Genomic DNA, 26,375 nt, shown 5'->3' with positions numbered 1-26,375 from the left:
ATGGGAGCAGTTGGGGTGATTTTGATTTCAGGACCCCACTGCAAAGTTGTAGCAACACCAGCTCTGGCCTCCACCAGGTGCTTTCCCAGACTCTGAGCTGACATGCCAGAAGACTGGTCATTGCTTGGGAACCCCTCTGCAATTCCTCCCTTTGCTACCCTTTTTTTGGCCTCTCCCTTGCCTGTACCTCTTCCACCCCACACCCTTCTTCTCTCACTCTCCTCCAGTCTTACTACCAGTCTCCTTCACCTCCAGCCTGGACCACATCCCTCCCCTCTTCCCCACCCTTCTCTGCCTCCCAAACAGCTCTGTCCTGTCCCAAATGTTCTCCTGGCCTATAGAGCTCTGCACAGCTCCCACCTCTCTGCTTTTATCTTTTCCCAAGCCTTTCTCTAACCCAGGTTCCTTGGCTCCTTTCTCTTGCTCTGGTCTCTGTCTTACCTTGTGCAAAATGGTGGCAGGTTCTGATCAGTCCTGTTCTACCCAAGCCTCAGGTCCCAAGCTGCAGGTGCATGTGGTGGCTGTGGCTGTGGCTGTGGCTTTGGCTTGCTGAGGCTGGTGATGAGCAGATGGAATAGGTACACAAAGGAGCAGACCATCACAGGAATGGGGCCACAGTTGGCAGCAACTCCCGTTAATCAGGCCCAAACTAATGCAAGCAAAAGCCTTTGCCCCAGAGGATAAGGAATATCCTGTCCTCAGGGTTTCTGTGGATGTCCCTGCAGATATCAGATGTTTCTTCTCCCTCGGCAGGTCCATACTGCAGGAATTCAAGGCTGATGCCAAAGGTTCTGGTGACAAACTCCACCTCGCTGACCATCCTGTTCAACAGCACCACTCACCGCTCAGGGCGTGGCTTCCTGCTCTCCTATGCCACCAGCCAGCACCAAGGTAGGGGAGACCCCGCTATCCTGAGATGGGGGAAGAGGGCTCAACACAAATCTTCCTCACTTACTCCAAATGGCTCCAGAAGGCCATGCCAGGGAAATGCTGCCAGGATGTCTGGAGTCCATGCAGGAGGTTCATAGTCCCCAGCATAGTCTTGTGAGAGCTCCAGGGAAAGCTGGGATGGGCAGCCCAAGAGAACCCATCACGGTGGCTGTCTTCTCTAGTCCTCCCTCTAGGGGACAAAGGACCCTGAAGTCCACCAGTGATGTTGCCCCATATCAGGGATTTGTGAGACTGATGCTACCCTGCTGAGGCTGACAGCAGGATTTGAACCCGGCATCTCTTTGCACTATGAGCATAAACTTCCTCTCAAGTGAGCTAAAGGACAAATCAGTACACTGTCTGTGTGGCCTAGACACTTCAGGCCTCCTTACATCAGCTTTGGCCTTCTGCAGAAGGTTTCTTGGCCTGCATTTGAGCCAGACAAGTCTGCTGAAGCTGCGATGAAGCAGCACTGATCACCCTAAGTCTATGCCAATTAACTCCTTAATTAGCCTCATAGTATCACAAGTTATGAACCTGCCATACATGGAACGAATCTATTTTAGGGATTTCATTTAAAGCATTTTCAGTCTTATATTGGCAACACTTGATATATCATTCCACCGTCAAAGCCAGGTGTCTTAGTCTTCATCCAGGCAGGGGTCACAGGGAGAGCACAATTAAAATCAATAGACCCCTGAAAATAATTAAGATTTGCTTCTCCATATGCAATAATGTGACAGTTTTAAAGTGCAATACCACAAGATGTCCTGTATCTGGGAGAGAATACTGGGAACTTATCGAAGGTGTGGAAAACACCCTTTTCAGTGGTATTCAGCTTCCAGTTCCACATTGCGAAGTCCCAAGATATGAGCTCCTAAGCCTAGTTCAGGACTGGACTAGTCCATCCTGGCCCATGGGCAGATGTAATTGTGCACTGTGGGATGGGAGGGGATGGGTGTGGGGAGGATGCCATAGTTGTGGAGAGGGGGAAAGATAGCTGTAGTTTAAAAAAATTGGAATCTGATAAGTGCTTGGGGGGCTGGAATTTTCCAACACATTGCAGGAGCTGAGTAAGCAACATTTCAGCAAAGCTATGTGCCAAATGCAGTTTATCATGTGGACACCCCTGCATATGGGGATGTGAGCATAGATAAATAAGGTAACATCTGCATTTATCAATCACTTTTGGCCACCTTATACTGTTCAACACATGGAAATCCCAACAGTCGCTCCCACTGTGATGTGGCACATTCAAACAGCTGCCATGGGGGAAAAAATTGCCAACCTTCCATAAAAAATGTCCTCCTCTTTCCAAATATGGATTTTCCCCCACCTAAAAAACCCAGAACTCCTTTCCCAGGATGGCCAAGGATTCAAACAGTCCTTTCGAATGCTCTCAATCATGCTGCCATGGGTGTTTTGCACAGCAGGGGAGTCTCGGCTTCTTGCTCTATATTTAAAGAGAACGATTGTCTCCGGGATGTTGTCCTGTCCTGTTGTGAAAAGCACCTCCCTTGCCATTCAGAAACATACTGGACAACTCCTTTCCCACTGGGGACCACATCACGCCTTTATGGCATTGTCAGCCTGACCAGTTGATTCCATGGCAAAGCAACTTTAGGAACATATTGAATGTCTCTGTTGTTGAAATGCATTGAGCAGCTGGAGATGAGGAAGCTGGTGCCATGTGATCAGATCACCACAGGCTAGCAGTGGCCAATTAAACAGCGTGGCTAAGACCTTTGCTGTGGCACAGGTGGCCTGCGCAGAATCCTGCCAGGTGTGGTCGGGAGGTTTGAGGAGCTCTCCTTTAGGATGATATGCATCATCCATGCCTTCGTCGCTCAGGAATACTGCAGCTGTCCCACGCCTGGGCTTGTGAATCCTCTATCCCTTGCAATGCCATCATGAGTTTTCTGTGGGAGCATGTTTGTACAGAGTGCCTGCTTCCCTCTGCACTGCAGCCTTTTTGCTCCATTGTGGCAATATAAAGAGCCTTAAGGCAGGTACAAGTTCCCTTTAAGAGCCACATAAAGCTGCCAGGAGTAGCTGCCTATGTGAAAATTTGGCTCCTGATTTTTCAAGAGAAGCGTTCACACATTGTTTACTGAGTTTACACTGCAAACATTCATGAGTCACCTTTTTCTTCAGTCCTCTGTGGTTTCTGGAAGAACAGGAGAGTGGGTGGCGGGGGTTACACTGCCGGGAATCCAAAGACACTGGGCTTCAGTGTGTAACTTCCTTTCTAAGAGGAGAATAACAACAACTTGGGTGTCCCAATGTCTTTCCTAGGAAGCAGGCTGCTTCCCATTCTGTAATAGAGGGATCGTGATACTCACCTGACAGAAGAATATGGGAGGCACCATTAACCTTTTATTTAAATCCTTGGGTCATTGAATAAAACAACTCTGGAAAGAAAAAGTCACTTTAGCAGAGGTGTCTAACTTGCAGGATGATGGGATAAATGGATGATTATTAATGCAGGCATCTGGAAGATACCCACAAGAGCAGGGGCTGGGAGCATGCTGGCCTATCCAGGACAAGTCTGAAAGCTGGGGAAAGGTTGGAGACTGGAGCCCCACATGGAAGCTTTATGGCTTGTCTTTTTCTTCCAGTTCCCACATTTTTTCAAATGAAAATCTCCTGTGTTTTTAGGACAGGGTGAACCCATGGAGATAAACTCCCTCCCAACACTAAAAAGGCAAATGTGACTCAGATAGGATGTGGGCCTAAGAACCTATCCTACATCAGCTTCAAAAGCCTCTGTCCACACCTGACCTTGGGCTGCTGGGAAGGGTGGCCTTGTGGTTAAGGCAGAAACCTCTGGGATTCAGAACAGCTGGGTTCAACTCTAGACTTTGCTTGAAGTGACCTTGGTTAGATCACTTAATATCTCTGGACCACTATTCCATAGAGCTATTTCCAGACCTTCCAGGAGAGTTGAGAGCATAAGACCAAACTATGTGAGACAGGATAAACTATTTGATGGGGGAGGGCCACATCCAGAATCATCTGTGTCACAGCAGTATCTCAAAGCCCCAGCCATGCACCTGGCCTCCACTACACTAGATGCTGAACAAACAGATGGTCCCTGCCCCAAGGAGCCTGCAGCCTAAGCAGGTAGATGGCCATCAGCCTAAGCTAACCAAAGTCGAGGCCAGTCGATTTGAAGTCAGTGAGAAGTTACAGTGGCCCTTGGCAAATGTCTGGTGGTGTTACAATTGCCATGTAATATGGCATTGCTCCCTGGGCATGACATGAGCTGTCTGGATTGTACACTGCTGTTGGACAGCTCTGAGACGGGGTGGGGGTTATAGTAATAACAAGGGTTTTTTTTTACTACCCCCTGTGCTAGGATCTATACCAAATGACCCTGGATGTAAATCAGGAGAGACTTGATGCACTTAATGTGACAGTGTTTATGTGAAGCTGCTCTATGAAGATTCAGATTCAGATTCAGAGCCTGTCTTGCCATATTGTCACTGTAGCAAACAGCAGAGGAGTCTGCCAGGGGTCAAGGAGATCCCTGTGGGTTTGGGCTGAGTTCACTGACCCACTAGCTTCTCTCTCTATCTTCTAGATCTGATTTCCTGTTTGGATAAGGGCACCCATTACAGCCAACAACAGATCAGGTGAGTGGAGTTCTAGGGAAAGATGCTTTTTTCTCAAAATGAGCTATTGTGGATCCAGTCCAGTTGGAAGGTGACTCTGCTGAGCTCAGCACAATAACACTGGGGAAGAGGAAATCTGGAGAGCCTGGGACAATAGACAGTGCATTTCCTTAGTGCAGACAGGATGGTAGAAGCAGAGTTCCTGGATTCCCAGTCAAATTCTGCCATTGACTAAAGGCTTTTGGCAAGTCACGTCCCCACCCCACAACTGCCCTTTCCTCATTTCACTCCCCTCAACCCAGTCAAATAGGGGTTATGCCTCTCCCTCAGGGGAATTGTGAAGCTTAATTAATTACTGTACAACACTATGAGCTCATCCAATGAACGATGCAATAATTGGGGGTTAGTCATGCTTATTAGCCACCCACCAGCTGATTCACTACTTGGGTGAATAATTTATCTGACAAATATTTCCTCCTTTCCTAGGTACAGATTTGCCCAACAGCTGGTCAGTGATGTCCCCCATATTTATCATAACTGTAGGGCTGAAAGGAACCTCAGGGGTCATGTAGTCCAACCCCCTGCATGAATGTAGCATGCACTATTCCTATACTCTCCCAAACAGAAGCTTCTTCTTGAAAAAATCCAGTGAAGAGGATCTTCCATCTACTATCTGCCAGCAATTCTCTACCTGTTGCTCTGTCGTTGTATCTGATATTTAGAATCCATTTTGATTGGACTCATGGGTCACATGCTCATTTCTGTGCCCGTATGGGGGTTTCTGGTGGGAATAGTTGCATTATAAATTGACAGTTCTCTTCCTGTGAATGCTCTACAGGATGTGGTTAAAATCCCCAGGGTAAGGCCCTTCCCTGCCAGAGAACTTGACTGGTAGGATGCATGCACAGTATGAATACAGCAGGGACAGAGAGTGCCAGTGAAAATGCATGTAAAGGTCCGGACCAGATTTAATGGGAGATAGTTTGTAGGCTCTTCCCATTATCATGGGAGAGGCACTTTTTGACATGTGGAATAAATCTACTCGATCCTCAATGCACATCACACAGTTCACCCTTTCTGGTAGCCTCAGAGCCTCATGGGCCATGGAAACTGAATATCTCAGAGGACCTTGCACAGCCATATCTGTTCTGGCAGCTAGCAGGGTTGTGGGTCACTCATGTCTGATATAGCTACAAGGAAGTAATAAAATGGAAAGTAAGGCCCTGAGTCCCAAGAAGCAAGACCTTAATTCAGGTACTAATCATTTGTTATGTATTTCAGTGTTTACTGCCCCGCAGGCTGCAAGGGAATAGCTGGTGATATCTGGGGCAACACCAATCAAGGCTACCGAGATGTGAGTACCAACCTCAGTGCTGCGGCCATCACTGACTTGAGATGATTTGGTGTGGCGTGGGCGTTGAAGAGCCTTTTTCTGGATGGAGAGGCATCCGTGCCACAGGGCCAGCATGGCTGCACAAACCCACTGCGTACGGGTGTCTTAGCAGAGAGGGCAGGGCTCAGTGGGCCCTGGAGGGTGAATTCCAGGAGTTCCTCCAGCCCCAGCAGGTTGGCAGGTAGTGTAGAGAGGCCTCTTGCTCTGTCTGATCAGTGGTTACATGGAGACCTCCCAGGTCCAGGGCTGTCATCCTGCTGTTCTTGAAACCAGAACTAAATTTGCCTGAGAAAGGGCCTGATACTGATCTCTCTTCCATGAAGTTACTCCCAGTTCATACTGGCATAAGATCAGAACTGGTCATTAGATAGTAATAGTCACTGAAATCGATAGCGCTGCCCTGGGCTTACACCCATGTGACCAGAGATCTGGCCTTCTCTCTTCTGGGGAATTGTCCCATTCAGGATGGACAGGGCTGAGTTCTTTTACTGGGGTTTTTTTTCTCTTCCTCCCTTCTATTCACTGCTTCCCTGTTCCTGCCAGACCTCAGTTCTCTGCAAAGCAGCTGTCCATGCTGGAGTGATCCTGGATGAGCTGGGAGGGCAGGTCACTCTATCACGGCAGAAAGGGATCACTCTCTATGAATCAGCCTTTGCCAATGGACTCCACTCCAAGCGGTGAGTAGCCAGCATCCTTGATGAGTCAGTGAGCAGCCACAGTTGGACCAGTTTGTCCTCCAGAGATAAATCTACAGCTGGTATAAATTAATCCAATGGAACCAGGCTGATTAACGCTGAGGGATGATCTGGTCCACTGTTCCTTGGGGGGCAAAATGCAGAACAAAATGGGAGGAGACCAAATCTTACAGCTCTTATTCAGGCTAAAGGCTCTAGCAGGTTTAGGTAAGCAATGCCTGCAGAACTTGGCCTGTACTTTCTTTGAAGTGTCCAGTGACTGGGGCCCTGGAAGACTCTGGGACTGTTCTCACCTCAGCCACTAACCTGCAGTGTGACCCTGAGCATGAGCAAGGCAGTGGATGTCTCTGTGCTGCTCTTTTCCCATCTTTGAAATGGGCATAGTGATACTCATTTAATTTATGGGCCTGGAGGGCATGTGAGGTTTCATCTGCTCCTGAATGAGTGTAAAGCTCTTCAGATGAATATAAAAGCACAGGAGTGCTGCTTTTCATAACCAGTCACTGAAGCCAGTTTGGATTGAAGTGGTCCAGTAGAATCTAGCTGCTGCTTTGCCAAGACAGAGACTTGCTCTGGGATATGTCAGCAGCATCGGGACAGCCTCTTCTCCCCAGCAACCCGGCCTGAGCCCAGTCAGGCTGCTGGTGTGAACAGGGCCAAGCTGCATCTCGTCAGATGCAGAGCACAGAACTGAGCCTAGTGGAGCAAGGACTTTTCTGCACTAGTTCAATGGGGTCCGGTCTTGTTTGTATGAGCCAGGGTTCATCACTGGCCAAGGGCCAGGAAAGCTGGGGCTGGGGCTGGAGTGCGGGGGGGGCATGTGCAAAGTGTGGATGCAGTTCCATGGAAGTGGGGAGCTGTGCTCCTTCATGCCGAGTGTGGCTGGCCACCCGTAGCTTATGTTGCTTAGGTCAGATTGACTTGCCGTGGTGTTACGGGAAGGAAAACATGTTGCTTTGGGTTTGTCTCTCCCTCTGGCATGTAGCCTGGCTCTTCTCTCACTCCCACTGGTATAAATCAGGAGGAAAGCCACTGACATTGATGGCATCAGTGTGTGAGAAGACCTTAGCCCCTCTGTCCCTTTCTGCCCTTAGCTGTCCTGAGACAAATCTGGAAGAGCTTCAGGGACTGTAGCGGCTAATGTTATACCAAACCCCGGGCTGGAGGGGAGGGTGGCTCCGCTCCTGTCAGCAGTGGGATGGCTGATTGACTCCACTGTGAGACCAGCGCCTTTCCCCCCTTTTTCATAACTTTCATCTATTTTTCTTCAAATAGGGGATCCCTGTCTGAAAAGCGCCTTGTTTTTCACAAAGGTACGTCAGTCTTCCTTTGTCCTCAGATAAGCCCAACTCCCCTGCCCCGTCTGCTTTGTGAGGAACAAGAGCAGATCTCCTGGCCCGAGTATAAATCAGGTCTTAGCTGCTGATGTGAATCAGCGTTTCACTATTGTAGGTTTTGGATCCATGCCAATTTACACCTGCTGAGCACTTGGCCCAGGGGTTCAAAGTGACATAAGCAGTAATCAGGCCAGAACATACATGGGGAGGTTGCGCATTTTGCAGCCTCGGTATCCTTTCCTCACAGTGACCTTTGCCTGCTGAAGCCTGGTGAACAGCTTGACCATCTCGTTCGAGGTAGAGGAATCTCCCTGTGCAACTGGGTTGGAAGAACTGTGTCTCTGGGAACAGAGCCCTTCCCTTCCCATAACAGTGCTCGAGCTAGCTGTCAGTGAGGAGGAGGGAAGCAGGGCGGGAGAGGAGTTAGCAAGAGGTAGTAGGCAGCTTCCCCAGCAGTGAATGCTGAGTCAAACAGACCAGCCAGCCTTTTGCTGAGGCTTCCCCCAACCTGGTGCCCTGCCAAAGACAGACATTTCTCATTAAGCCTCGCCACACTCCCTTCCAGCACATGGAGCTGAGCCACTGGCCCCTGCTCCCCACGGCTGCCCTGGGGACCACCCAAGACAAGGAGGAAAGGCAGCCTGTGTTGGCAGTGGCCTCCTGGGGAGACTGTCATGTTCTGCCCTTCCATTTCCAGCTTGTGATGATGCCCTGGAAGCAGCTGGCTTCAACGCCTCCTCTTCCTGGCATGAGGTGACTGCCATGGGGCAGTATAAACTCTGGACAGCCGAGCGAGCGGCTCTGAGCACCAGTGGGTACTCCTGGGCTGCTGATCCCAGCGCAGACACACAGTGGCTCGAGATAGACCTGGGGGGAAGGAAGAACATCACAGGTCAGTAAGTATCAGAATCTTTCTCTTCCTCCAGGGCTGAAGCAGAGGGTGCAGGGCCAACTTCTCAGCAGGGGTAAAAATGATTACCTTACCCCCATTGTCCACATTGTGGAGGAGGCAGATCTTCAGTTGGGGGACTTCTCCGTAACTCTCAGTGAAGGTCATTCCAGATTTACTCTAGTGTGACTGAAGGCAGAATCTAGCCACTGTAGGCCTTATTCTGACCCCATTTATGCCAGGGTATATTAGGAGGAGCCCTGCTGAAATGGGTGCATCTCAACAGCCACAGGCCTTCCCCAGTACACACGGAGTGGGATGTTCCTTCTGCTTCCAATAGTCCCAACAGATCCCAACCTCCTTAATGGAGATATCCCTGGTGGTGGATTTGGGGAGCCCTCTATCCCCGTGGCTGGGCAGTCCCCAGTTTCCAGAGTACAGGCATTTTTCAGAGAAGGGTTCCCTGCTTAAATGAAATGAGATGCAGAGCAGCATGGGAAAAGGGGGGACGGCAGCAGAGCCAATTCTGATCTCTCACCGATGTAAATCATTACTTACTATCTGTATTGCTATCATGCCTGGGAGCACCATGATGGACAGGGCTCCACTGTGCTAGGTGCTGTACAGAAGCAGAGCAAGAAGGGAGCTTGCACAAAATTGGCTCTAACTCCTTTGAAGCCAGTAGAGTCATGCTGGAAAAGAAACTACCCTGGAGTCAATGGGACTAATCCAGATTTGTACCAATGTAACTAAGAGCACGATCCACCCCAGGTTGACTTTTCTGTTTCCTATCCTTCCCCTCCTGCCCTGCCTGTGACGCTAGCCAGTTTGCATGCAGGGTGTCAGGGCCCACAGAATTCATTTCTCCAGCTCTCCCTTTTACTCCATCCTTTTCTTCTCTCTCTATCTCTCTCTTTGTTTTTTGATCTTTCTCTTCTCTCTCATTCTTTTCTCTCTTGCTTTTTTCTATCCCTGGCTCTGTTCTCTCCCCCCATGCCCCTCTCCCCCTGCTATCTCAGGGTAGGACCATCTCCCAGCTGAACAAGTTAATATTATGCTCTTACATCAGCTGCCAGCAAACGGCTTTTGTTTTGAGAGCCTTGACAAAAATTGGGGCTTTTGTCTGGTGGGCCCAGAATGTGCTTGTTAATTGGAAAGAGGAAAATGGAGGCATTGTAAGGCGGTTGGCTGGAGGCTGAGTGGAATGCAGGCGGAGAGCAGGGTTTGGGGCTTATCTGATCATCATCCTGGGCAGAGAGAAGGGACTTGGCTTCTAGAGGGGTTAAATATTTCAACCTGTTGGTCTCGAAACTTTTCCAGGGCCTGCGTCTCCACAGCTTGTAGCACGAGGTGGCAAAAGACATGACGTCAGGCTTTTCTTAAATTCCTAGCAGTAGGTGCCTGGAGCGAGAGAGGAACTTAGTAATGACTTTGCCCTGCATGAGGGGATCTCTCTTCAGGGGATCTCAAAGCATCAGCCCCACCCTTGAGGCAGTGCCACTGTGCCCATTTTACAGATGGGGAAACTGAGGCACAGACATGGGGGGAGTGATTTGTCCAAAATCATATGTGATTGACTGGCTGAAATTCCCATCTCCCAGTCACCTATTCATGCTTCTTCCCAGAAAAGAACCGAGGACTCCTGGCTCTTGTACCAACCGCTATCTCACCACTCACCGTTGCTCCAGTGCTAAGGATGAGGGGTATTGCTCTGTTAAAAGGGGATATTGCTCTGTTCTTAACCTGACCCCACCTCCTGTTTAGTTCCTTTGGCTTCAGTGCAGTCTGATCAGACCAGACATGAGGCCCATATTTCTGTTCCCCAAAGCTGAACCCAGAAGCCATTCCAGCCCCTTGAATGTCAGTAGTCTCCTTCATATCCCTAGAGACTGTCCATAGTTACCATGCCCCGATCTGACCGTGCCTATTTACAGGAATTATAACCAAGGGATCCACTGATACATATGACTACTACGTGAAATCCTACCGGGTTTTCTCCAGCAGAGATGGAAAGAACTGGAAAGCCTACAGATCGGCCAGTGGGCAGGAGGACAAGGTGAGATTGTCTGCACTGATGGCAGTGGCTGGACAGTGGAGAGGGAGCAGGGAGCATGATAGGAATTAAAGAAACTGCCCCCTGGCTGATACAGAACCTGTACCTGAGGCTGGGCTATTTCTCCACAGAATCTCGATTTCAATGTATGTGCTTAGGGATGGATTCTGGCCTTATTTACTCTGCTGTAAGCTTGAAATGATACTAGTGGAAACAGAGAGTTATTCCAGATTTACACTGAGATGACCTAAATCAGCATCTGGCTCTTAGAGATACCTTCCCTTGCTATAGCTCTCATATGATGAGCAAACATAAATTAAGCATCCCTTCACTCAGGGTAGTATCATAACAAGCTGTGGTCACATAGGGGATTTACACACGTGCCTGATGTCTGCTGGAGCATGCTAATTAGCATTGCTCCAGGAGCCTCAGCATCACATGTATTCAGCATCCCCATGCTTCAAAATGGCAGTGGGAGTGCTTTAACTAAAGCTCATCAAACAAGCTTTAGTTAAAGTATCCCTGCTACCATTTTGAAGCACAGGATGCTGAATATACAAGATGCTGTGGGCGCTTTAATTAAAGTGATACCCAAGAGCTGCTCTAATTAAAACATTCCCCCCCAATCCCAGAGCACATGTAAAGATGCTCATAGGGACTTCCTGGTTGTCAAAATGCTGCATATCACAGTCCCCTTGCATTTCAAAGTGACCGAAAGAACAGCACCAGAGCTTCCTGCTCCAGAAATCACATGCCAGTACCTGCAGAGCTTAAGGCAAATTCCCTTTGCTTGTTAGAAGTACAGGAACTGTGCCACTTAGCCCTGGTTCCATCCATCGGAAGGCAATAGTGGAGACAGACACTGGTGAAATCCTCACAGTATTATCCCTATTTTACAGATGGGGAAGCCGAGGTACAAGAAGATTAAGTGATTTGCCTGCGGCCCCTCAATAGGTTGTCATTAGAGCTGAGAACAGAACCCAGGAATCCTGGTTCTACAAGCCCCTGTGCTCCAGCCATCTAACACGATGTCTCCCTGTTCAGTTAGTCCCATTGCAGCCCATCAACTTAACATTGAAAAGGCAACAAAAACAGGACTTGAAAAAAGATACAAAGCGCTGTGTGTGTTTTCAAGAAAATCTGTCTGTCTGAGCACACAAAAGGTCTGATCCCCAGCAAAGTTCTCTCCACCCCCTTTTAAGAGAAGAAAACCCCTGGACCTCTTCCCATTCTGTGTGTGTATGTAAGAGTAAGAAATGCACCTTGGACCATAAGGATCTTGGACCTTTTCCTTCCAGCCACTTCTCTTCTTACCCCTTGTGTATCCCCAAATATACTTAAATAACAGTTGCTGGCAGTGAAAGAGAGAAAGGGGGCTTTTGCAGCTGAGATCTGAAGGAAGACAGAGAGCTGTTGCCCTGGGAGGTTTTTCTAGATGGTGGGAGCTGCAGAGGAAAAGATGTTTGCACCAGTGGTGAAAGATGATGTGAAGGGCCAAATGAGCCTGGTTGTGGGGGAGAGTGGGGATGAGATCTCTCCTAAGTGGAGATGAGACCAGCTTGTGGGCTGAACTCTGCTCTCATTGCTCCGGTGTGAATTTTCTGGAGCTCTACAGACATCAATCAAAAGTGACCCTAATGTGACTGGTCAGACTGACCCGTGCCCAGTCTCTCCCATGCCAAGGGAGAATGGGTGTTTTAGGATGTCTGTGCTAGATGCTTGCTGGGGCTCTGTCCTGTTGATCCCTTTGTTGTCTTGTCTCGCCTCAGGTCTTTGAGGGAAATGCCAACAGCCACCAAGAAGTCTCCAACACATTCATTCCCCCGATCCTGGCTCGCTACCTACGCATCATGCCCGAGAGCTGGAACCAGAGGATAGCCTTGAAGGTGGCATTGCTGGGATGTCAGATGGCACGAATACGGGCCCTTCGGCCCTATGGTGAGTCTGGAGTCCAGCTGGGGGCTGCACAGCTTGACTGAAGAGTCCATGTCCCCAGCCAGCTCCCCAGAGTCTCTCTGCACAGGTTGGATTGGCACCCAGAGATGGCTGCATTACACCTGGGAGATACAACTGAAGTCCAAAGCTCTCCCAAGCCTAGCAGCCCATTGGGCCACCTTGTTTAAGGTGCGCCCATTTGCACAGCCAACAGGGAAGGTTGGAGCCACTATCATTCAATGGCCAGCTGCTATTCACTCCCTAGCCTGAACAAGCAGCAACCTATTGACAGCTAGGATCACCTGGGGACAGCTTTTAGCCCAAGTCTACAGCAAGACCTGAACTCTTTTTCTGGACCTGTAACCTGTTCCCACAAACCCAGGTGCTGGGACCGTCAGCAAGGGGTCAGGCTTGGAAAGACCAGGCTCCCCTTGGGAAATCTCCCCATGAGAGACCATCAGCCACACTTAGATCAGACTGGAGAGTGAGGGCACAACACCCCCACCAGCTCCCACACAGGGCTGTGTGCTCAGCAGCTCTCTGGTGTGTAGGGGGCAGGATAGAGCAGGTTGATGCAGGTCGCAGACCTAAGGTAAGGAGCTGACTGTTCATTCTTTGCAGTGCACAATGCCCCAAAAGAGGTGCCTGTCCTGACCAGTGTCCCTGTGAATTACACCCCGATCCCTGGAGTTGCCATGAACCCAGAGAAGGCAGGTACGTGCAGCACAGAGCGTTTACAGGGAGAGGAGCAGAGTGATCTAGTGGTCTGAGCTGGGGTGTTGGGAGAGACACCATTAGCCATCTCAGCTCTGCTACTCTCTCAGTGTGACCTGGAGGAGATATTTAGTGTGACTCATACACCAACATTCACATACCAGATCCTGTCCTGGTAAGCCCAGGTGGCTAGGACTCTGTCATTGGCTAGTGGTGTGCAGACTCGCATAGCCATTGCACATGCACAGATGATTTCATGCACTTGCACACTTATTTTTTTTCATTAAAGCAGACTTTCAACTTCTGTGCTCAGTTTCCCCCATCAACAATGTGGGAATAATAAGGGGGAAAGGAAGAGGTTTTCAAAGGGCAGCAGGGCTTCCAGCTCCCACTGGAACTTTGGCAACCAAATCCCACCTGGACCTTTGAAAATCCCTCCCTTATAAACCAGAGCTCAGGCAGCACATTGAAGATCCAGGGCACTCCTTGACTTCCATAAAATCATCCCTGCTCTACCAGTGTCACTGAGAGCAAGATCAGTCACACAAGGGACAGCTGCAAGCCCCAGCGTTGCTCCAAAAGGCAGTTTCCCCTGAGCGCCTACCAGGCTGGGCTAAGGGGAAGCAGTATTTGCATCGTGTGGAAGGGAAAGGAATAAACTGAGAAGAATTGGGAGAAATCTGACCACAGCAAAAGGTGCAATTCCTGTCCAGGGCATCACTTTTGCAGTTTTGTCCCTTTCAGAAGAGATTCAGGCCCTTAAATAAATGAGTATTTAGCCAGAATCCCCAGCCAGTAATACTAGTGTCACTGGAGCAACGCTGAGGCCTCAGTGGAGTCATGCCGCATTTACAATGGCTCAGCTGAGATGACGGGTTGCCATGAACAGCTCCCTTCCTCTCTGGACAAGTCAGTAAGACTTATCCCTTCTGTTCCAATCCTCTTCAGCCAGAATTTGTCCTCTTGAGTTTACTTAACTACACAGCAAGCACCTGCTTATTAATTGCAAGGGGCAGGGGAACAAAGGTCAGCTGGGAGTCTGTTCCCCAAGATGTGCATTGTAATAGGAAGGAGAGTAGGGTGGCTATCATAGAGGACATTCTGGTTTTCTGCTACTATGTCCTCTATTGATACGAAACCTGAAGCCTTTAGGTCCTCTATTTTTCTCTTTCAAGAGAAAATTATAGGACAGAGAGGCGTTGGGTTTTGTATCAATAGAGGACAGAGGACAGCCAGACTGTCCTCTGTGATGGCCGCCCTAAGGAGAGTGTGAAGGAGAAGCTCAAGCAATTCTTGCTAATGTGACACGGTTCCTGGAATATTTCCCCATGGGGGTTGGTTCTTTCTCCTCGCTCCCCACCAAAACTCTCAAATTGGGTGACATCAGGAGTCATCCCAGTGAAGCCAGTATCATTACACTGTTGTAAACTCAGAGCCACCCCTGAAGAAAGTGGGGTTGCACTGATGCTGAGTGGGTGCAAGAGCAGAATCTGGCTTCATATTTTGTTGGTAATAAGCAGGGATCCGCACCCCCGCTCCCAGCTGAGGGAGCCTGTACCTCTCATAGGGCTCCAGCTGAGCTCTGTGGGTGTTTATACATGTGCTCCAGGAGGGTGTGCAAAGCCGTTTTAATTAAGCACCCAGAGTGTCTTGTCTTGTGTATCAGCGTCCCTGCTCTAAAAATGGTGGTGGGGGCGCTTTAACTAAAGCTCATCAAATGAACTTTAATTAAAGGGCCCCTGCTGCCATTTTTAAGTGTAGGGATGCTGATGTCTTCTGGAGCATGGTAATTACCATGTTCCAGCAGACTTCATTAATCATGTCTGCTCCAACACACTGTAATTACAGTGCAACCGAGCAGCCTCGTGTATAAGCACCCCATGTGTCTGCAGTGGTGGAGTGAAGCCTATGCCTTGTGTGTGCTCTGCAAGGAGCAGGCATGATGTAGCCCTTTGCCTTGAATGCAGACCTCTTTGCTCACCTCCTGCTTCCTTCCCCAGGCTCCTTGTTACTGGTAATGCTGCTTATCGGGGGGTTTGTGCTGCTTTCCTCCAGCCTCTTGCTGCTGGCTTTTCTGTGCCGCAAAAAAAGGTAAGTGGCATTTTTCCTGGCCTCTGCCCTGCTGCCTTTTTCCTCCTTTCCCATGCTCCCTGCCTCCTCCCCATCAGTCAGTGAGTGAGCCCTCTCCCTGGGGCAGTCAGGTACTCTCCCATGTAACCAGCCTCTATGGCAGGGGTGGGCAAAATGCGGCCTGTGGGCCAGATGTGGCCTGCCAAGCCATTCTATCTGGCCCACGGGGCCCGTAAATAATTTAGAAAATTAATACTTATCTGCCCCTGGCTGCTTGTCATGCGGCCCTCAATGGCTTGCCAAAACTCAGTAAGTGGCCCTCTGCCCGAAATAATTGCCTGCCCCTGCTCTCTGCGTACCAGGGGCGGAGGTCATCCTGAAATAGAAGCTGCTGGTGACAGAAGCCAGGGCTGAGCATGCAGGCCATGGGTCAGCACAGAGCAGGGCTGTTCCAGCACCAGGCAATCCCCACAGGACATGCCTCTGAGGGTCATGTCTGCACAAGGAGGTGGGGTCTGGATTTTGCCCAGCTCAGGGATGCAACAGCTGCTTTCCTGGGACTTCACCTGAGGTAATAGTATCTGAGCACGGTCTCACCTGGGACCTGTGTTCTCAAACCGTGCTACCCAGCAGCCAAGGTGCACAGGCATTTCCCACTGGTGACCCGGCTGCAGCCCCTTCAGCCTCTGGGACTCTTGTCCCACTGAGAAGAAAATCACCCGCCCCCCCCAACCTTGAGCAAGCAACTGAACCTGTACAACCTAGATTATTCTCCCCACTTCATAGAGGGGGAAAGTGATGCTCAGAAAGGCAGAGTGAGGTACCCCACACTACAGACATCCATGACACAGTCTGGGATAGAAACTGGCAGGTGTCCTGGCTCCCAGTGCCCTGCCATGACCGCTACACCGTGCTGTTGCATTTGTTTCCATGCCATCAGACTCTCACATCCCTCCTTTCCAATAGCAACAACAACGTTCCCAGGGATGTTCAAAGGCAATCTTCCCTCTGCATCCTTCACAGCTGCCCACAGAAGCCCTTGACCATTCACTGCAGGTCAAGGAGAAAGCAGATCAGCTACTGGGGCACCTGGAGGAAAATTGTCTTTGTCTCATGTGGCAGAGAGCAACACTTTGGACTGTTGTGTGCAGGCCAGTTCCAGCGAACTGGGATCCAGTTGCTGCATACCATGAGTTTGCAGAGACCGAGTGGCAAGATTCAGCCTTCCAGGGCACTTTCTGCAGCAAATGATCAGGAATATGGCACCAGAGCTCTGTGCAGCTGGAACTCTTGGCTCCCCAGGCCTATGATCACCCTGTGATTTTTGGGCACCGCTTGAGTAGCTGTGAATTCACCTGTGTGCTCCCAGTTGCCCTCAAGGTGCCCAGGGGCAGTGCCTGGGAAGCCGTGGCTGTCACAAAGCTTGGTGTTAGTTTGCAGGGCAAAGTTGGTTCAAAGACAGTTTCTACCTGGGCCTGGTTCAGGGTGAATGGGCTGCTCTGAGCTGCAATTAATAACGGGGAGCATGTGGTGGCTTCCTGTGGCACTGAGATGGTTCAGCCCCTCCATGCTGAGATGCTGCAGAGCAGCTGTCCGATTACCTTGTTTCCCTTCTCTTTTTCTGGCAGGAAGACAACAGCGGATCTGAACTGCGGCCTGATGACAGGTACGTGCAGCCTTAGTTCCAGTGTGAAATAACCCACTGGGAGGTTAGTCAGGTTGCAAACAGCCTGCTTGGGACTTCCCAAAGCACCCGGGAGGGTCGGGCACCAGGCGTGGGTTGTTATGATGTTACCAGAGTAATGAGCCTGCTGGCGGCTGGCAGGCTGCTGGGCAGGGGTGTCAGCAAAAGCAGAGCCAGTTCACGCCCTCGGCCACGCTGCTTCTCAATGAGGGTGGGAATCCCCTGGGTGCAGTTGAAGCCTGGGTCTTGTGCTGGTCTCCTACACAGGGGTAATTTTGCTCTCTCTGCTGCTAGAGTACATGACCCTACACCAGGCTAGTGTTCAGAAGCAGTCTCCTTTTACAGAGCCACCAGGGTCCTGATGAGCCCTGCAGTTGTAGGGCTTTCTCTCCATATGAGATACCTGTAATGTCCCCCACCCACCCCCCAGGAACTGTTCAGACCCCCCAGGATCTGAACACCTCAGTCTTTAATGCACTTATTTTGGTAACGACCCTGTGAGGTGATGCAGTGCCATAATCCCCATAGTACAGGGGGGAAACTGAGGCAGAGAGAGACTAAGTGAATTGGTCAGGGGCACACAGGAAGCGAGTGGCAGGGCAGGGAGGTAAACCCAAGCCTCCCAAGTCCTAGGCTAATGCCCTGAGCACTGGCCCATCCTTCTTCTGGACCCACATGCAGCTCATGCCTGCGGTGCTTCTCTCCGTAGGGTATCCAAAATCAGAGTGCAGCCAAGTGTGTTCCCTGGGGAGCCTGCAGCCATCCAGCTCGGAGCTGACTTCATTCCAAATGTCTGGGACCCCGGGGGACCTTAACAGGGCTCATTCACCAGGTAACTGAGAAGCTGGGTGTTTAATCAGAGTGCTGGTACTACATCTCTGTCCTCCCCTTGCCCCATCTGCAGGTCAGGGCCTGCTCTGGCTTCACAGAGCTCAAGCAGGTGAGCTTCCTCAGTAGGCCACCACCCCATCTACCTGAGCTCCCCCTCCAGACAGCATCAGTCTAGACAAGACAAGCCAGATGCACTGAGATTTCCAAGGGAACCCCCTTCCCTTAATCCTTGGCATAGCAGCTCTTTATACTTATGGGCCAACAGCTGGTCTTTTGTTTGCACCTTCCTGCATGTGGGTCTACATCATTAGCCCTATTGTACAGGTGGGAAGACTGAGGCCCAGAGAGGCAATGTGATTTTCCAAAGTCACATACTGAGTCAGTGGCAGTACTTTAAATGGATCCCAGGTTTCCAGAAGCAGGAATAGAAGTCACAAGTCCCAACTCCCAGCCTCCTACCTAGTCTAAACCTGTATATATGCAGGCCATGCAGTCTACTATCCACACACATGAACCAGCAAGGACTAGATCTATGATCAGCTGTTTTTCTTCTCGCCAGCAGAGAGAACAGGAGTCTATGGAGAATGTAGAGCTGCTGGCAGTGGGCAGGGGCACAACCTCCATCCCAGGGGGGCAGGGCTATTTACCCAAAGAGGAGATGAACTAAGGGGCTGGGAGGAAAGAGGCTGAAATCTGCTGGCCCTGGAGAGGGAGCCATGATAGTCCAAGTATACTTCAAGCCCAGACTGGCAAGGCAGGACTGGCACTCAGAGTAGCTGTATTGGTGCTCTCCCCTCCTGCAGAGAGGCTTAGCAGGTGCTAGTACACCTTGACCAGGGGTCAGAGGGCATTGAGATCAGCTGCAGATAATGGAGTTGCACCAGGGCAGCTTCTCTAGCAGCTGTGAGCGGGCAAAACTTCCCTTTGAGGCATGGCTAGAGTGTGCGTGTTTCTATGCACCCCTATGCTGGGTGACAGGGATGGGGATTTATGAACCCAGCCCCTTTCTCTGTCTTAGTTCAGGCCTGCACTGCAGCCCTCTGCTCAATAGTGGGATCAAGCAAGAGCAGCTTTCTCCCTTCCCCATCCGGTGTCAGCTGGCAATCCTGCCAGCTTCCCTGTGCAGCTCACAGCAGCCCTAACTTGTGCCAGCTACCAAGGGCCCAAGCAGCAGGGCAGAACCAAGGGTCCCTCCACCAGGCCTCCCTCCCTCCTGTGTCAGAGACTGCTCTGCCTGAAGCATGGAGAGCTGGGGACCCTTGCCTCTGCACCTGCTGGCCTTGTCTGGCAGGGGAACCAAGAAGCCAGAACAGTGCGTCTCTGGGCTTGTATATGTGCATGCCTGCTCCTTCTGTGTGTGTATGTTAGTGCAGATGTGTGTGGTCCCCCCGCTCCTGCTCCATAGGTTTTCCAGCCCTTTGTCCAATCCCAGCTGATCTCCTCCCCATAATCACTCATCTGGCCTCTGGGCAAGAGGCACAGAGGGTTAATTCCCACTGGCAGGTGTTGTTTGTCTGGCACTTTGTTCAGGGCTGCGGCTGCCGGTTGTGCAGCATAGCTAAGGAAGGAGTGAGAGTGCCCATTAATTACCACCCAGCACAGCCGGGCTGAAACACTTGGCCCATTGACTTCCCTCCTCGAGGAGCAAACAAAAGCCTCAAGCTCAGAGCAGGGGAAGGGAACAGGCCCAAGTCCAGCAGCCAACATCTGGGTGCTGGTGCAGCTGATGGCAGCGCTGTCCCTACAAAGGGGGCAGCCAGGCAGAAGGAGGGCAGGGGACTGGGACTCTTGACTGACTGAACGCAGTGGCTGAGTGTTGAGGCCTTGCCTGCACCAGCTAAGCCAGCTCTCAGCTTGATGGAAGCCTGGTAGGACCAACGAGCTGCCTCTTCTCTGGAGCAGCAAGCATCTGGATAGGGGCAAAACCAGGGCAGCTAGCAGGCCCTTCATAGCTCAGTCTGGCCAGCCTCTGCCAGCTGCATAAGGCCATCCACCTCAGAGCCTTGCAACTCTTCAAGCCTGTGCCGCTCTTTCTTTGCAGAATATGCCGAGCCCGATGTGGTCCAGGTCAGCCCCAGCAGCCAGACAGCCCCGTCCACCTTCAAACCCGCTCCTGACGAAGGCTACACGCTCCCACTGGTGATGAACCACTATGACGTGCCGGGGAAGTACCACGAGTACGCAGAGCCCCTGCCACCGGAGCCTGAGTACGCCACACCCTTCATGGAGCAGGGGACTGAGGCTGGGGGCCCCGCTGCCAGGAAGAACGCCTGTGTCATCAAAGTGGTCCCCAACACCCAAGGCTGGGTGGGGACCCTCACCTTGCCAGCACCCTCAGGTATCCCTTCCCCGTACGACTTTCCCACTCAGCGGCCTGGTGAGACTCTGACGGATGCGACAGCAGACCCCCACAAGGCCAGTGTCGTGTACACAGAGCCCCAGCCTGGACGGACTCCCAGCCCGGGGGGAGACCTCCCCACTGCACCCCATGCCTCCCCAGAGGGTCACTGCTTTCAGCTCAGAGACTCCCCCCTCACACACATCTACCATGAGCCGCTGTAAGGCTGCAGAGAGGGGACTCGCGTGGGACATGCCAGGTAGCTTGGGAAAGGGGGTCTGGCTGCACTGGGAAAGCAGCACCAGGTCTACGCAGGGTCCTTGGAGCAAAAGGACCTGGCCCAACCCATCACCAGCAAAGGGAATTTCAGTAGCCGTGAGAGCTACACGGTGGCACTGAACTGCATGAAGCCGCTCTAACTCTGTGACTGTTTTGTTTTGTTTGGGTTGTTTTCTGCCTCTAACGTAATAGATGCCCCAGATGATCTTCCCCTTCCAAGTAGGTCTCGAAAGGATGGTGTCAAGAGAAAAAACAATCATATTAAATATATATATATACACGTACACATACACATGCATATTTCCTTTGCATACGCTGCTGGCACTAGTGTTGTCTTGATAACCAGCGCTGTGCCACGGGCACTACCCTGGGGAAGGGGCGCCCCCTGCTGCCCCACCTACTCACTAATGCCTCCCTCCCACTTACTGAAACGAACTTCACAAACCCGTGGCTTGTCAGCCCAGAGGCTCTGTTCAGTGTGGACTTATTTTTTTAACTCTAATTCATGGTAGAACTTGTTAAATTGATTTCACTTTTTGTTTCTAGTTAGTTTCAGTTGCTGAATCTCTCTCTTTCCCGTGTGTGTGTGCGTGTGCATGCGTGCATGCGTGTGTACAGGGGACCTGAAATAGTGGCTGCTTTTCTTTAAATATCAAATGGAAACAGCACAGAAATATGTCAGGGGCACATAAAATATGTAAAAAACCCAACAAACTCTATTCTTTCTCCACTGGATCTCCCCATCCCAGGGCCCAATCCAGCAAATATTTATATCCTGTCTTGCCTTGAGTAATCCCGTTGGTTTTTAAGGAAGTAAAAGTACTCTGGGTGTTCCTGGCAAACAGTGATCCTGTGTTAGAGTTAAGATTAAAAGAATTGCCCTTGTGTACTCCTAAGGGGCACTTTAGCTTCATTATTGATCAATAGGGCAACGTTCCTAGTGGTGGAGGAAAAAGCCTTGCAAAGGTGATGGCTTGGAGCATTGCTTATGAAGGTGAGTTAGACTTGCAGCTGTTCTGTGTGATCAATCCGCTTACCTCTGCCTGTCTCCCTGTCATTATCACAAGGCTGAGATACTGTAGTCAATACTCCATCCTGGATCTGGGGGAAGGGCCAAACTGCAGTGAGCATGGTACTCAGTTCTGACCCATGTACCAGCCTGGCCTCATCCCTGTGGTACTTAAAAGGGACAGCGTATGTCCCACAGGGGAAATTTGCTTAATAGCTGTTTCTCTAATGGCAGACACATGCATGAGCAGAACCCATGCAAAACCAACCAACCATCCTGAATTTGGGGGCTATGCCCTGATGTCCCCAAAGACACCCTGAAAAAGAGATTTTTGTCCCAAACATTCCCGCAGCACCGGGCAGGATCTACTCTACTGCATCCGTCTTGCAGGGGTGCAGCCTGCTTCTGCATGAATGCAGCTATACCACTTCCAGCTGGAGTAGCCGTGGACTACTTCCTATGCTAAAATCAATGGAGTCATATTCACACACCAGAGCATGGGCCCATTCTTAATGCTGCACTGAGGCAGCTGGACTCACTGAAACCAGTAGTGGTATAAACAGCTTCTGAGGTTGGCAGAGTGTCTGGGCCCAAGTTCCAGCATCTGCTTCCAGGAAGTTGGCTGCATTAACCCCATTTCATTGTCAGCATCAATCCTTCCTGGCTGTTCCTACAGAATGAACTGCGGCCCAGGAGCCTCGCTGGCTGCTCAGTCCCGTAGGTGGGGAGGGAAGCCTCAGACTCCACCATGGGCTGTCTTACAATGTGCCCCTGGGGAATGGATCACGCCTGTGTTGAGTGTGCTCATCATCAAAGCCATGCACATATGCCCCTGCAGTGATACACACATGCTCCATACAGATCTCTGCATGGTCTTTTCCATATGAATGCTCCCCCTCGTTCACAGACCACCTCCGCCCCAGCCACACAAGCATGCTGGCAGCAACGCAGAGCAGAGGAAACAAAACCTGTTCCTTTGGAGGCAACTCTCAGCCCACCACGGGGTTGTGTTAACACTCAGCAAGCAGATTCAGAAAGCTGGGCATGGGGCTCAGTTGTGTTTCACCACAGACCCATCCAGCATGGCACTCGGCAAGAACACCTCAGGCACATGCAAGGCAAGGGAACCGTCAAGTCCCTGTGTGTGTGTGTACACACACCTTGTGTGCATGGTACCTTGGGGTGGAATAAGTGGCCTGATCACTCAGCAGTGTTCATTAGCTGTTCCAAGCACCACGGACGTGGCTGTCCTGCATCTGGTCCAGCTTGAGGATTCTGCTCCGGAGCAGGATAAGGTTTTAGTGTACACGTTGCCTGAGCCACTTTACCACAATCTACTACAGGATTGTGCCGAAGATCCCCCTTGTGACCCCATGACCAACCCCCCAGCAATCATCCTTGCAATGTTAAGCCCTTCATGCTTTTGACTCTGAAGAAATAAACTATTGTGGATGGATGCTGGCCACGTCTACACAAGATGTGGACTATGCAGTAGCTTGTTACTATTGCGCAGTAGCATCGCATGGCATGAAGCGTGACGCAACTCTACTGCACAGTAGTAACAAGCTACTGTGTATTCAGTGTCACTAAAAAGCCATTCGGGGATGCTACTGTGTATGCAAGTATTAATGACTGCGCAATGAGAACTGTGCAGTCAGTGTCTTGTGTAGATGCGGCCAGCAAGTCTCTGATCCATCTCCCATTAGAATTAGTAGAAAGATTTCCCTTGACTGTGGTGGGATTTGGAAAGGGCTCTGAGTGTCATGGCTTAGTACAGCAGCTTCCCTATGTAGGATGCAACATGAAATCTCCCGAATGGCATTGGTCCTTTTGAGTCTCATGGGAGATACTGTTCAGGTACAACAGCCTGTTTTCTCAGTTAAGAGCATGAAAAGGTTAACAGCATTACAACTCTGCCACTCTTCTGAGCTGACAGCGCATCAGTGATGCTATTCTGGAGGGCTTCTCATGCACTAGGATTGCTTGGGGATTTGTATATCAAAGTACCTGCATTTTCCCAAAGGGCAGTCAGCCAGTTCCAAATAAAAACTACATTCACTTAAGCACCTGGCCCAGGGGCCTTAAAGCCAAATGGGCTGGACCCTTGTCTGCTGTACATCAACCTTGCTCTTTGGCGCTATGCTGCTTTGTGCCAGGGGAAGGTCTGGTTGCAACGGGTGAGCCAGACAATGTATTCTCCTTTTGCACAGTTCTCATCCCCAGCAGTGTGTTGCACCCAGGACAGGTTTCCAGAAAGAGAAGTTTCTCTTTCTTTGCTATATGGTTTGACTAACAAATGAGTGATCTTTCCATGCTCAAGCCATGGGGCTCAGAGGGAACTAATCTGTTGGATTTACATTGCATGTCACAGGTTCTAGGCACTATTGGACCAGTCATTATGAGTCCTCACACCACTATTGGGAAAAAGCCATGAATCCTTGCAGCTACCTTACATGGGAGGAAACGGAGGCATGCAGCAGAATAGCAAGTTTCTTCACAACACAAGGGACTCAGTTGCTCCTGTCTCCTTTCTCACCGTTCTTCTGCAGCATGCTGTTTTCCAAAAACCCACAAGCCCAATTCACAGCCTTTGCTCTGACCTCTAGGTCACATGGACCTCAACTGGGAGGCCAAAAAGGTGGAAGTCAGCAGCTTGGCATGCAATAGCTTCTCCTTTTTGGGTACAAAATATGCTGGGTTTCAGGAGCTGTGCACCTGGCAAAAATGACTTCCTTCCAAGAGGTCCCACCCACAGCCGTCAGTATATTGGGATGCACCTCTGCCATCACTCCCCAGGATAAGCAGTTAGAGGAGAAAAGGTTTCCTGGGCCACTTCTCCCCTCTTTGGGCAGTCTCTCAGCACCCTCCACTAACACTTGTCCTTGCCTGTTTGCAAGTAGCACAATTTAACACTGAAAAGGTTTCTTGTTTGCAAGAGATTTGTTTAAGACAAGTCTTTACAGGATCCAAGTTCTCCGTCTACCTATGATGAAACTCAGTCCACTTGGCTAAGCATGTGTTCATGTTTGCACATGCATACACACACGTGTGCACACACAGTCTACATTTGGCCCACTGTTAGTAGTACATGCATTACACAGAGCCCTTCGGTGTAATAACCAAGCCAGCCCCAACCATAAAAATAAGAGTGATCACAGCTCTTGAAGGCAGCAATAACTGTCCCTTTCCCTTCACCAGTCTTCCTTTTCCTCTTAGATTCAAATGATCATTCATAGCAATGTTTTAAGTGGGAGAAAAGATCTAGGAGGAGCTAAGGACATAGGCAGGCAAGTTCTTTGGGCAGATGTGATATATTTTATTAGACCAACTGAGTAGCTGGAAAAAAATTCTTAGTAAGCTTTTGGGTGCAGTCAGCCTTCGCCAGGTATTGGGAGTCTGCTGTTCTGAGATCTCCAAGGAATGAAAGGAGCTGGAAGTGTGACAGGATGTCAGTGAGGATGTAAATAGGTGGAAATTAGGAAAGCAGTGGGTAGAGAAGGGAAGGGATGGGGAATATGGAGGGGGGGGGAAGCCCAAGGTAAGTAAGGGAAACCACTGTAGTAGTTTTCCAAGGTAGAAGAGAGGCAGTCTGTGAAAAAGTAAGTAGCTGGGCATTAGGAAGACAAGGGTGGAGGAGGAGGGGAGCAAGGGGGAGAAATGCAAATGTGGAAAAGGTCAGGTCTGGCAGGTCCCTGGTGAATCAGATGTCAGGCGGGTTGTAATGTGTCATATATCTAATGTCTATATTGAGTCCATGATTTTTTGTATCCAGTAGATTTATGAAATGAAGTTTGTAGGCTTATCATTGTGCCCAAAAGCTTGCTAAGAACTTTTTCCCCCAACTACTCTGTTGGTCTAGTAAAAGAGATCACATCTACCCAATGAACCTGGCCGATACATGAAGAAATGCAACAATCTAGAACTCTTGGCTCAGAAATGATACCATTTATCAGACCAACCAGGAAATTGCAAAAAAAAAAAAAAAAAAAAAAATTAAAAAAATCTCTTTTTCTGCAAGCTTTCCGGCTCAAAGGCCCTTCATCAGGCTTTGGGAAAATTAAAGATGGTAAAAAGTCCCCATAGGTAGGAAATACACTTCATTTTTTCACAGAGGGAGCTGGAGATGAACAAGCTGTCCCTCTGGGTCCATGAGAGTATCTCTGAGTGTCTCTGAGCGGTTCAGAGTTGCTCTTTGTTGGGTAGATCAGTAGGATTCCTTCCCTGGAGGTGTCCGATGACAAACAGGGAGGTTTAAAAATATCTCTTGTTCTGTAATGAAGTTTAAAATCCAAAATTGGCTAAAATTCAGCATCTTCCATGTTTCACAGATGTCTTTAGTAGCCATATTGGTCTGAGACAAAAAGAAATGCAAAAATATTTGGACTTTCAGGTCTTTAATCCCGAAAGCTTGCAGAAAAGGACAATTTTCTTGCAGTTTCCTAGTTCGTCTAATAAAAGGTAGCATTTTGGAACCAAGAGTTCTAGTTTTGGGTAGGAAAAAATCTAGACCTCTTGGTTCAGAAATGCTACCTTTTATTAGACCAACTAGGAAATTGCAAAAAAAAAAAAAAAATCTATTTAAAAGTTTCCCACTGCCTCATGAA

At 50.0% G+C, this 26,375-nt stretch overlaps 1 protein-coding gene across 1 annotated transcript in view; it reads left to right on the top strand.

Annotated features, from left to right (window-relative positions):
• LOC109293914 (discoidin, CUB and LCCL domain-containing protein 1-like) overlaps positions 1-21,299 on the top strand; it is a 41,705-nt gene extending 20,406 nt beyond the window's left edge. Inside the window, exons 3-15 of the mRNA XM_019512064.1 lie at positions 754-891; positions 4,514-4,565; positions 5,826-5,898; positions 6,481-6,614; positions 7,908-7,945; positions 8,667-8,861; positions 10,793-10,914; positions 12,681-12,849; positions 13,468-13,560; positions 15,561-15,651; positions 17,259-17,296; positions 18,024-18,146; positions 20,187-21,299. Of these exons, the coding sequence (XP_019367609.1) occupies positions 754-891; positions 4,514-4,565; positions 5,826-5,898; positions 6,481-6,614; positions 7,908-7,945; positions 8,667-8,861; positions 10,793-10,914; positions 12,681-12,849; positions 13,468-13,560; positions 15,561-15,651; positions 17,259-17,296; positions 18,024-18,146; positions 20,187-20,707 (1,787 nt within the window). The 3' untranslated portion in view covers positions 20,708-21,299. The remainder of the gene's footprint in view (positions 1-753; positions 892-4,513; positions 4,566-5,825; positions 5,899-6,480; positions 6,615-7,907; positions 7,946-8,666; positions 8,862-10,792; positions 10,915-12,680; positions 12,850-13,467; positions 13,561-15,560; positions 15,652-17,258; positions 17,297-18,023; positions 18,147-20,186) is intronic.
• The last annotated feature ends 5,076 nt before the right edge of the window (positions 21,300-26,375 follow it).

Source organism: Gavialis gangeticus, unplaced genomic scaffold (genome assembly GCF_001723915.1).
Source record: "Gavialis gangeticus isolate Ggan-Ray unplaced genomic scaffold, GavGan_comp1, whole genome shotgun sequence".
NCBI classification, from domain to species: Eukaryota; Metazoa; Chordata; order Crocodylia; family Gavialidae; genus Gavialis; species Gavialis gangeticus.
This window is presented reverse-complemented; position numbering and strand designations above follow the sequence as displayed.